This window comes from Lepisma saccharinum, chromosome 12, assembly GCF_977018435.1.
Source record: "Lepisma saccharinum chromosome 12, izLepSacc3.1, whole genome shotgun sequence".
Lineage (NCBI taxonomy): Eukaryota > Metazoa > Arthropoda > Insecta > Zygentoma > Lepismatidae > Lepisma > Lepisma saccharinum.
Genome location: NC_139240.1, coordinates 54412380 through 54425586, shown reverse-complemented (window position 1 = coordinate 54425586; position 13207 = coordinate 54412380). Strand labels below are relative to the sequence as shown.

The 13207-nt window shown below is 38.3% G+C and overlaps 1 protein-coding gene across 1 annotated transcript in view; it reads left to right on the top strand.

The window, feature by feature from the left end:
- LOC145996343 (uncharacterized) overlaps positions 1–12534 on the top strand; it is a 49027-nt gene extending 36493 nt beyond the window's left edge. The window contains exons 7-10 of the mRNA XM_083132775.1: positions 5485–6412; positions 7328–7552; positions 8731–8982; positions 10909–12534. Coding sequence (XP_082988901.1) covers positions 5485–6412; positions 7328–7552; positions 8731–8982; positions 10909–11075 — 1572 coding nt within the window. The 3' untranslated portion in view covers positions 11076–12534. The remainder of the gene's footprint in view (positions 1–5484; positions 6413–7327; positions 7553–8730; positions 8983–10908) is intronic.
- The last annotated feature ends 673 nt before the right edge of the window (positions 12535–13207 follow it).

The window sequence follows — 13207 nt, the reverse complement described above, 5'->3', positions numbered from 1 at the left end:
AGCAAACGGATAGTTTAAAAGCTTGAGGTTGCAACACTATCAAAGTTACATGCGGAAATCCAAGGCCGGACTTCAGGGAGATAATGGTCGCGTGGACTTGCAGTGTACTCGAACTCCACGTTGTCATGTGCAGATAAAGTAATCTTGTCAACAGGAGTATCCGGTTGCACCCTTCAAGTTATCATAAGAATGACTGTCACCTCGTAGCGCTATAGCATTCATTAAGTTGCAACATAGCAGTAGCGACATCTTGGGACACAGGTGAGTACAATTGTAATGTTTCATTGATTACTTATTTAACGTCGCCTATATCTGCGCATTGGTGGATGGCAACGATAGGGCGAAAACTCCAGATTTTACTGCATATTTGGAACTAGTAATCAGTTCGGGCTTGAGACCAGGATTTCAGGGGGGGGGGGCTTCAGTGCTGGGCATTCGTCTCCAAAGAGCCGAGGTCCTCCTCGCAGTGGTAGCGTCGTCGCCTTGTAATCAAGGGGTCCCGGGTTCGATACCCGGTGGAGGCACATAGCGGTTCGGATCCCACTTTAAACTGTAGGCCCAGTCCCGATTGGCCTTCCTGTGCATAAAGTGGACTTAAAACAAATCAATCAATCAAAAATCCAAAGAGCTGATCTCCGTGACGGAATGGTCTCTACGACGCCAGAGTTCCTGGTTCGAATCCCGACCTACCCGTGGGTGTTCTTTGTCAAGTGTCCATTCATCAATTTCGTCACTTATCCTCACGGTCGCCAAACTTGGTATAAAAGCCATGATAGATAAACATGAAGTCACTTCAAATCCAAAGTGGAGAAACATTCCTTTAAAAAGCGAGAAAATGAAATAAAAGCCAATTGTAATTAATTATGCCTATCAAGACAAGTATAAAGAAATTCTTAGTAACAGAAGGTTGAATTGTACACAAATAACATAATTGTCAGAAATGCACATAGCTAATACAAAACGAAATGACAATGCAAATTGAAATAATCACTCTTATCTCCAACCGGCAGACATATTTATTTCACTTGTTATTTTCTAAATTAGGAAGACAATAATACATAGACCAAAACAAAATTTTGAAAATTATGCATATTGGATACATACGAGGTCAGACAATAAAGTAATGAGAATGATTTTATATTGTGAAAAGGAAACAAAATAATTGAACATTGCTTGTTTATTACTAAAAGTACATCCCTCCTGCATCAATACAGCAATTGGCACGGTTGGCCAACGATCGATACGACATCTGCAAGTCTTCATGTGATATGACTTGAAGATTGGACGTCACAACCTGTTGTCTGGTCCTGTGCTCATCAAAAGTGCGTAATTTCAGCAGCAGCTTCACTTTCGGGAACGGGAAATAATCACAGGGGGATAAATCTGGGGAGTAAAGACGATGATTCAACACATTCACTTGTTTTTGGACTAGGAATGTATAGACAACCACTGCTTTGTGGGACCGTGCATTATCGTGGAGCAGGAACCAACTGCCTGGTTCAGGATACTGAGGTCTGATACGGTCAGTTCTCTTCCATAATCAATCCGAGCACTACGATAGTAACAGCCAATTACACTTTCACCCTCTGGAACAATTTCACACCCTTGCATCTCCTTCACGACATGGCGGCATAATTCCCAGCATGCTTATCGCAAGTTCATGAGGTGTTGCCAGGTTGTGGATTATGGACCACACTACATCAGGAACGCGTTACTTCAGAGATAGAATGCACATGTGGGACAATATAAAATCATTCTCATTACTTAATTGTCGGTCCTCGTATGCATCCTAATATAAGCGTAACATAATAATATTGATTCTTGACTATACACATACGAGGCATTGATTCTCAAGGCGCAAGAAAACAGAGCAAATGAACGTTCAGAGAAGATAGTTTCGTTCCTCTAGTCTTCTAAACAGTTTAAAAGCAATAAGTGATTCTGGGTATAATGACATACATAAGCGGATGTAGAATTATTTTCTGGGAGTGGCACAGAACATGCTGTTGACATATGATAAACGTAACTCTGGAAATATTATGCGTAGATTTTACGACACATTAAAATAGCACCAAAACAATTACAAGGGTTCGTTTTGGACCTAGTTTGTGGTCAGATAGACTAATCGGGACTGGACCTTCAGAGTGGAATCTGAACCACAGTGCAATTTACCTTCACCAGGAAACGAAACAAGGACCTTTTGATTATTAGCATTAGTAGTTTGTTTTTGGTGAAATATGTAGTTCTAAGGTATTTGTATTAACAGGCGAAACTCTAACGAACATGGGAAATATTTTACCTAGAATTATCTCACTTTGAGTCCATTATATTAGTTAACGTTGCTTACTTGTAACCTTTTCTCGAAGAGAGAGCGAGATGGGGGAATGGTACATTCCTCCAGCTAACATTTTCCACTTCAAGTGCTCCTTCTTACCAACAAGATTATTGGATTCGATTTTCGACGTTGTCTACTCTATCCAATAATTATATTTGTTATAAACTTTGTTTTGTGTTTTTACTATCTCGAATAACATAACGAGGACATTTTTGTTCGTTGTGATATTGTGCTATCTAGGCTTTTTATAATACATAGTCATCCATTTCGTGACGGCACGTGCTTCCCGTGCCCTTCCCGCTAAATCCGCCAATGATGCAATATTACGCAAGGTTGTGGCTGACCTGCGAAGCCAGTCATGCTTTACCGCGGGACATTTTCTCGTACATTTCATCATTACTTCAACGTAATACGTTTCAGTAGTGAAGTCACATGTTACGTATAAAGATACCTCTTCATCAATTTCATCATATCACTCATCCTCATCTTCGCGATTAGCCAAAAGTGGCAAAAGAGGGAAGTGAAACAAGCCAAACCAATCAATCAAAAGTTCCAATTTTTTGATACACATTCACCTGCAAGACGATTTGATTTGATTTGATTTTAAAATTTTGGGTGCGTCAGCACTTAGGCTATTTTGCACCCGTCACATTATACGGGGTCCAGCCCCTTATCTTTACAAAGAACAACTCGAACGTTGCATAAGTAAAATCTTAAAAGCTTAAAATGTTCTGACTTTCATTAAAAGCTGAGGCTGTAAAGGGGCACTCAGCACACACAAGGACAAAGAAACAGGACAACACACACAAAATTATACTGGCCAGAGTGCCAGTCGCCAGAGCCTCGTTCGTCTGCAAAACGCAGTCCAGGGTGTATAACGTAGAAGTGAGGTTGACAGTTGGGTGTACTGCGTGGAAAATCACCCCTTACACCCCACCTGCAAGACGAAAATTTGTTAAAAGTTAAGACACTGAATATTAACCAGCTGTTTTTCTCGAATTAATATAGAACAATATCGAATCGCGAACTGCCATTATTATATAAATTATTACATAAATTATTATATTATAGCAGAATAGCAGCCTGCTCATACACAGATGCTTTCGCATCTACATGAAAATTGCCGTATTTTTAGAAGTAACTAAGAGATATATCAAGCAACAAAATTCCTTTCACTAGCAGTGTTTTCAGTTAGCAATATCTTTGGAATTCAGAAGATGAAACAGAATTGTCGACTAACGCCGATGTTTGACGCCATCTTTCATTTCGTCCTCTGATAAAACTGCAGGACTCTATTGATGAAAGGAAAACAATAGATTCCTTATCTAGAGTACAATCCTTTCACGTGCCAACATGATTACAGATCATTAACTCTTGCTTAATAAAGAGAAGCATTGAAGTCATTGTTTTTGCCAGGTGTAGAGGTCATTGGTTTGTCGTCTCCTGTTCTGTAAGTGGTAATGTGTAGAATCGAGTTTCTTCTCTCGCACAAACATCGATTTGGAGGAATATGTATACTTAATCTTTATCCTTCCCCCTTAGACCAAATTAGAGCTCTGATAATGTCAATGCAAGTCGTTTATATTTAAAATACCCGTGGACAGAAAATTTCCCTCAACAACTTAGTTTAAAAACTTTCCCACGTACAAAGCAGTTTTCAGTTTCATAGTATAGAATGAAACCTGACACATAAAGTTTGGTTCAAATTTGCCTAGTGAGAAGAGAGAGAGAGAGAGAGTAATATGTATTTTGTGCTGCCATATTTAAAAATGGCAGAAGAATGGATTGAATTTTTCCCTACTGTATGCTCATGCTCAGTTTGTAAAGTATCGAACATGAAATTGGACATTTTACCGACTTGCTGTGTTTGTTGTACAGTGGGATCCATAAGTATTACCGTGCAAATGGTCCATGACTATTTTCATTAATTTTTCTCTTACATCTTATGCGTATTTAAGCGGTGGATTTTTATGAATGCTGGTGCAGAAGTTGTCAACAGCTTGTTTTGACTTTTATTTTAATTCTTGAAGCTTAAATAAAGTGCGCGAACATGGTGATGGACAATTTGCACTGTAATACTCATGGATCACACTGTACACTCGTTTCACACAAGTAGTTCATTCTGTAAGGCTGGACAGTTGAAGTATGTCACTTTATCTGAACAGAAGTGTACATACGGGATAGAAGTGAAAGTCTAAGTCTGTCAGTGAGCGAACATGTGTGTAGATTTAGTTAAAAATTTCGTGTGTAATGTTTTTTTACTCAAACAAACCCTGTTATATAACTTTGAATACGGAGTCATCTATATGCATCTAAATCATTCGGTCATGTTTAGCAAAGCCGGACCCTGTGGGCGAGTGCTTTGCACATCGCGCTGCGAAACCAAGGGTCCCGGGCTTGGTTGTTTGTGAATGTCCATTCATCATTTTCATCACTTCATCACTCATCCCCATCTTCGCAAATTAGTCAAGAGGCACACAACGCGAAGTAAAATAAACTAAATCAATCAATCAAAATCAATGTGTAACAGAGACACAATTGTAGCGATCATGCTATTAGCTTATGTACATTTTCGGGCATTTTCATAGTGTTTTGACATTATGAAGAGAAACGGCGACTTACCGATTGTGGTGTTGCTATACTCAAGTAATATGACTTGGTTTATTTTACTGCGCCTGTCCATCCCTTTAGGCTAATCCCGAAAGTAAGGGATGATATAATGCCCAGGCCGGGTTTCGGGACCCTTGCCGTCGTAGCGCGCTGTTCTAACCACTCCGCCACGGAGGTCGGCTTGAGTATGTTCAGGTCGGACACTTCAACATTGACCGAATATGTGAGTAAATTCGGTATGCAACAATTTTTTAAACTATAATAGGCCCTACTATATATCTTTGTGTACGGACTCACCTATACGTATCTAAATCATTCTGTCTTTGCATAACTGGGCTCCAATTGCAGCGATCATGTTATTGACTTATGTACATTTTCAGACATTTCATAGTGTTTACATATTATGAAGATAGACATTAACTTAAGACTTACGTCTATTGTTACTGTACTCAAGTAATATAAGAAGTAATACAAGCGTGCCTTTTAAGTTCCATTTTCTTTTACTTTTATCTTTTTTGTTTGTAGGTGAAAGATAACTGGTACAAATGATGGCCCTCGGCCTATTGGGCTATATTGTAGCCCTTTGTCTGGGTCTTGCTACTTTTGTCTATCTGTATGTTTCAAGGAAACAGCAGTATTGGCAGAAAAAAGGAGTCGCATGTTTGGAACCTTCCATCATATTCGGACACTTCAAGAACTCAACTCTGAGGAAACTAAACTTTGGGGAGGAAATAAGAGAGATATACCAGAAAACGACAAGGGAACCTTACGTGGGAATGTACTTCTTTCACAGGCCGATCCTACTCATCAGAGATACAGATATCATCAAGAATATCATGTCGAGAGACTTTCACCACTTCGAGAATCACAATATAATCATCACCGAGGACGCTGACCCTCTACAAGCGAAGCATCTGTTCAGCCTTAGAGGTCAACGGTGGAAGAATATGAGGATAAAGCTAACGCCGACGTTCACCTCGGGAAAGATGAAGAAGATGTTCCATTTAGTCTGTGAGTGCGCTGAAGATCTTGTAGAGTTCCTCGACAAACCGTCTGAACGTGAAGACTCTCTTGAGTGGAAGGACGTCATAGCAAAGTTCACGACAGACGTGATCGCTACATGTGCGTTTGGGATCCAGGTGAATTCCTTGAAGAATCCAGACGCGGTTTTCAGGAAGATGGGGAAGAAAATTTCGGAACCCCCAGGTGTGATCCAGGGACTGAAGTTGTTCATTTCCTTGGCTCTACCTGCAATAGGGAAGTTCTTCAAGGTTACATTGTCAACTCCTGATGTAACGGACTTCTTTCGAAATATCGTGAGGGAAACGATGGGTTATCGAGAGTCAAAAGGTTTAGTGAGGAATGACTTCCTGGATTTGCTGATTCAGTTGAAGAATAAAGGGAAAGTAGATGATGATGAAGAGAAGGAACCAAACGGGGAAATTCCAGCGAATGTTACTAAACAAGGTAGGTGATATGAGTAATTATTTTTATTAGCTATTGAAGTACTTGCCATCATGAAAGTTCAGTTATTTATGGGTGCAAGGGAGCTAACTGTTTTGATAATAACTATATAAACGCTACCCACAATTCCCAATTCCTTCAACCATAACAGTGTCAGATCAATTATTTCTACTGAGCATACTGTGTTGATGAAGGCCGAAAACAAGTTAAAACAATTCTCAAAAGATGTTACTTTATTTAATTTTATTTATTTTAAACAAATCTAGTAATGTGAGTGCGTTGTAACAAGATACCAGCTTGTAAAATAATCACCATGATTGACATACTTCTACAAGGGCCGATCCTGCAAATAACGAAGCTTAAGCAAGGATAATTACTTGTCAGAATGTTGAACATATCAAAGATAATGTAATTAGATGTTCCATATTCAGCTTTCATTCAAGAACTCTCAATCATACATCATACCTATGTTGAAGAATATATTCAATATGTCTATTCAGTAATATTAACTGGAATTTTTATGAAATAAAATCAGACCAGGACTTTATTTGTGCAAAACTCTGTTCCTTTATTTCGCTTGGATGACATTAACGTTTGAAAAATGTACATATAAGTGTACAAGGGCAAAACTACAACAGCAAATTCATCTTCATATACTAGATCTATAGACAAAAGTATAACATTTTATATTTTAGTTGGAGAGAATAGAAAACATTATTCTACTGTTCTGCACTTGTAATTACTACCGTAAATTTACATTAAAAGTATTGTAAAGTGTTGAAAACAACTTCAGTTTTCAATTTCAACGGTTTCACGTAGAGTTTCAATAATTAAATATGTCACGTAGTTACTTAATGCGGAATCTTATTTGACGACCTAAAACACGAAATGTAGGAGAATTATTATCTAATCTTTTAGAACTCTCCGAGGATGATCTGGTAGCCCAAGTGTTCGTTTTCTTCGTCGCCGGGTTCGAAACCTCGTCGTCTTTGATCAGTTTCGCCCTGTACGAACTGGCCATCAATCCACATGTCCAGACAAGACTACGGGAAGAAGTCGACGAGTTCATGAAGAAGAACAACGGAAAGCTGGATTACCAGACTGTGATACATGATATGACTTATTTGGACAAGGTTGTGCAAGGTGAGTTGACCATTGAAGAAGTGACGTCACCAGAGATTTTTGTTCTGGCGTTTACTTCTTTCTTCTCCATCTCTGTTTCTCTGTAACTTTTCTTTCTATATCTCTCTCTCCCTTAATTTATTTTTCTTCACCTTTTCTTCTTTGCTTTAGTGGTCAGGTCAAGGATTATCTTTTTCTCATTATTTCATTCTACTTCTGAATTTCTCTCTCACTTCTTTCTTTCTTTTCCCGCTTTCTTTATATATTTTCACCCATCTATTTTTTATCTTTCATTCTTTATCTCTCTTTTAATTTTTCTTTCTTCATCTCACTTTTTTATCTCTCTCCTTCACTCTTTGCTTCAGTGGTCAGCCTACTGACTATCTTCTCATTATTTCTTCATCATCCCTCCATACACCTTCCTCTTTCTATTCCACATTTCTTTATTTCTATGTCTTTTTCTTTTTATCTCTTCATTTGTTATATTATTTATTCATCTCTCTCTCTATGTTATTCATTCTTTATCTCTCTTACTGTCTTTCTCATTTTTTGTGTCTATTTCTCTACTTTATCCTCTCTTGTGTGCATGTGAATCTAGCTATAACAAAAAATATTATAAAGCTAGGTCTCTCTAATAATGTTGTGGCTAATTCTGTTGCATTGTATTCAGATATCTCAGATTCGATTCCAGTGGAGGCTCATTGCACAGTGGTTTATACTGTAGATCCAGTCTCGATTAACCTACATGAGCATAAAGTGTACAAGATATGCTTTTCTAACCACACTATGGAAACTTGTTTGTTTATCGCCTGGGTTAGTTCAAGTGATATTCATTTGTTTTCTGTAGTATTCTACCCCTTTAGGCGATAAGAATTAATGATGATTGAAAGAAATTGATGATGTTACATTCACAAAGGAACATCCATACGCAGGCCGGGACTCGAACCCGGAAACTTCGGTAGCGGGATTGTGAGTCGACCTCTCGACTTACTTAACCACCGTTGCGACGGTAACTTAAAAAAAATCGTATTACAAAATAAATGATGAATATTATAATTAGTGTTCTGTGCAAAACAGTGTTGCTGTAACGTTTGAAATTAACGAATTGATTTGAACTCTCATATGCACACTTTAAATGTAATATATTTGCGAATCACTTAACATTAAGCGATCTGATGTTTAGTTACTTGTATTTCCAGAGGCTCTCAGGAAATACCCACCTCTACCTGCATTGGATAGAGTCTGCACAAAGCCATACACGATTCCCAATACTGACATCACCTTGGATGAAGGCGTACTCATAAACATATCAGCCCTTGGTATGCACTACGACCCCAAGTTCTTCCCGAATCCAGAGAAATTCGATCCGGAAAGATTCAGCGAGGAGGAGAAGGTCAAGAGACCGCACTACTGTTACCTCCCCTTCGGAGAAGGACCGCGCCAGTGCGTCGGTAAGATTTCGGGGTTGTTACTCTTTACACTCTGTCCCGAGAGTCTGTGGAGCAAGGTCGCGCATAACGACAGAGAAGGGGAGAAAGCGAGTGGTCGGAGCAAAGCAGTGCAAACGGATGGTAGCTGCACCCACGTTTCCCCTCATTACATTCACTTCCCCTCTACTTGCGCAGGTGACTTGCTTTTGCTCGCTTGCTCCTGAAATGCGCGGGACAGAGTTGTAGTGTAATGTATAAGTGGTAGTCCAGTCAGAAACTGCTAACCTCGTAGCAATGAATGGAACTAACTATAAGTTGAGGACATGAGGATAAGATTTAGCTTAGGACTGTTATTTTAACCGTGGGGTTTGGTCGCCATCTTGAAAAAAATGGCGGCTTAATTGATTATTTAAGTTTCAAATGAGTATTTGACGAGATGAATACATTAGGGGAAGGTGGGGGAATGGCGCTCACCCCTTTGTAGTCGTTACGGAGGGTGTTATTGAAGAGCAACCTGTGCTGACATCTAGAACCCAGTACTACGAGGCACCAAACAAAAGGCGGCACATGTGGAGTTGACTTTTAAGAAGCAGGGTGCGAAAAACGTATTCGTCATATTTTGTTATAAAATTGGGAAGGAAAAAAGTGCAAAGTAAGTAGACGGAACGTTTAAGCTAGAGTCTTGAAAATTTTACAGATATAATAATAGTATCTCCTGTTTATTTCTTAATTATTATAAAGTTAACATTTGAGGTTCTTCATGAGACGAGAAACAAAGAACATAATATGGCGCCTATCGGGTAATGACGCTCACGCTGTTTGTGATGGGAACATGAAGGGTGCAAAGACGTTTCTCATAATAAGCGTCCCATGTGTGCATTTTTGTGCAAAATTGTGCTCAATTTAATTTGTATCTGCATATTAATAAATATAAGTACTTAAAGATATAGTTTCTGTATAGTACAAAAATGGTTTTGATTTAACGTTAGGATGATTACTGAGTGCCATTACCCTACCAAAAGGGCATTTGCGCTCACATGCACATTGTTACTTTTTGACGTTTACAGAGATAACTATTAACGACAGGGAGCAAAGTGATACGCAGAGATGTACTACAAACATTGCTTTTTCAGGCCCACATTTTCTTTTTGTTTCACTGCGTACAGTTTTTGAGATTTTTAAAATCTCCCTTAGGTGGTCGCAATTCCCCCACTTTCCCCTACTTGCAATACAACACGGTCGTACGCAGATTTTTATTCGGTGGGGAGACAATCCTAAGAAACACATATTTTAATATTCACAAATTTTACAATGTCCATTTTTTATTTCAAGTCTGAGGCACAACTACAATTGTTAATGTTTGAGCAAAATTTGACATTCAAATTAGCAGTCAAAATCATTGAAGCGTTGGTAAAACCTATGCCATTAAACAAAAGCATTAATGTGAACAACTTCACATGGCTTGTGAGAAATACTTCCTTTCCTACGCGTTAAATCTGATGATACTTTGCCCATGAACAGTGGCGGCGATACGGGGTGAAGTCCCCCCCCCCTTTTGGCACCTTGGCCCCCGGTTATGGAACCCAATCTCCGCCACTGCCCCTGAATATATTACCCTGGCTACGTGCCTGATGGTGATGGACAATTTGCATCCTACTGTACCGCTAAGGCCCCACAACTTCAATATGGCAGCTACGTTGGTCCTACGCGCAAGGTTACTGCGCAGCTGCCATTCCAACACCAATAGGATTTCTCAAAAGCCACGTGCATTTGTTCACCTTCGCTTCATTCTTCCAGTGGACGAAGTGTAGTGAATAGCTCAAGAACGATAATAGCCAATTTGACTCCAGCTTCTAAAATGAGTGTAGCAGTGATTAAATGTTTTACATGTGTAATGCTATTAAGGACTTGACTGTCATATTAATCATCACTTCCCTAATTTTCCAGGTCTAAGATTTGGCCTTATGCAGAGCAAAGTGGGGTTGGTATCACTGCTGTCCAAGTACGAATTCCATCTCTGTGATAAAACGGTGATACCTTTCGTCCAAGATCCTGCAGCCTTTCTTACAACAGGAAAATACGGGACATGGCTAAAGATTACAAAAAGGAACTGATCTATACCTTTATGACGCAACCTATGATTTTGCCCTACCAGAAATAAAAGCTTCCTATGTAAGGAAACAGTTACGGTGTATATATATATATATATATATATATATATATATATATATATATATATATATATATATATAATATACAGAATTCTGTATATATGTGAAAATGTTTGTGTATAATTTCGAAAAATAGAAACTTATATGTATTGTCTTGCACACTTCTGTAAATCGAGTAAATGTAGTGTATCAGTGGCGTATGTGATGAAATGGGGGGTATTGATTGGACTTGATGTTCCCAAAATATCTTCGAACTTTTAAATTATTTTTATACTTGTCAGAACCTGTTGACCAACAAATTCTTATTTCATATAATATATGTATATCTAATATTGTTGTTTACTCTGAAAGTAAATATAAATACGTATATCTCTCTTGTGTATATAAACAAAATCAGCATTACCAATAACTACATTGTATCGATACATATATGTAACGTGTCAGGGTAACTACTGTAGAATCAATTATCCTCATTTTCGCGATTAGACAAAAATGCCAGAAAGGAGACGCGAAATAACATAAAATAAATTAAATCAAACTTATAACGTACACTCTATCCCGGGAATCTATGGAGCACGGCCGCGCATAACGGTAGAAAAAGGGAGAAAGTGAGTGGGCGACTGGTAGCTGCAGACACATTTTCCCCTCAATGCACTTACTTTTTTCTCCCTCACGCGTTCATTGGTCGAGCTCTTGCGAGTCTTACTCGCACAGATACTAGTTTTCGTTTGCTAGCTCCATAGAATGCAGGGACAGAGTGTAGACTAGGTGAGATTTCTAAAAGCCGAATAAATTGAGCCACCAGCTTTACACTGTACAGCCTGTGTGTGTTCTTTGATGACATCAAAGGACAATTTATATCTTAAAGTTTACGCTGTCGAAGATGATAATGTGGTACAGTCACGGAGAATTCTGGATTGGAACAATGTTTGTGAAAATCTTTAAGTCCACTTTATGCACAGATAGGTCTTACTAGAGCAATGGACCTCTATGTGCCTTCGTCAGGTATTGAATCCAGGACCCCTTGATTACAATGCGAAGACGTTAACACTACGCCATCGGGGAGGTTGGATTACAACTCTATTGATTCAATTTCAGCCCATAATTTTTCGTGACTGCAAGAAGTATTGTTTTGTGGAAACAGATTTCCAAACACCATCAATTTAAATATTTAACTCGTGGTGCTAAATCTTTGACGTAATATTTCATCACATGGGAAAAGATTTTGTGGATCACCCCGAGTACAGCAGTATTTTCTCTATTAATGTGTGTAAAAATACCATACTTTGATGTAAGAAAGAAATCTTATGATTCGTTATTATAAATACACGCTTGGAATAATCAGAAAACACATGTAAAAAATGTATATATTTTTAGATACACAGTTTTGTTATTCCAACCATGTTATAGGCTATCCTGTGTTTTAAAATCCAGGTGACCGTTAAAATAATTATCAGTTTCATGATTCAATTGTCGATACAACAATTTTAAAAAAATAACCTAAGTTTTACTAATTTTTAAATACATTTTACACATATTTTCTCTGGCATATAACTAACTAGTTGATTACCAGGCGTTGCCCGGATATTTATTTATCCCAATCTTCTATTAGACAGGAAAATAATGAATTCTAAGTATAGTGTAAAATTTAACTAATTTTATTTACAGGTATTTGAAAGTATAGGCTAAGTACAGTATTCAAATTATAAAGTAAATTTTTTTACAAATTCACTGTAATATTAATTTCACTCAAAACCTGATTATAAACAACATTTTTAGCTTAGCGACTCCGAAAACTATGGATTCGACAATATGTATGTAATTTTTGACGTTTTATTTTTTACCCCCTCTCAACCACCATGCCGAGTTGAAGGGCATTCGAAGTGTCACTATTCATCTTAGCGACCCCGAAAACTATGGATTCCACACTAATATCGGTCGTTTTCGATTATTTTTACATTTCACCCCCTTCCTACCCCCACCCCTAGGGGTGCTTACCCCAACAGTATTTCTTTCCAGATTGTAAGTTATATGATGTGTACCAAGTTTGGTTGAAATTGCTCCAGGCGTTCGAG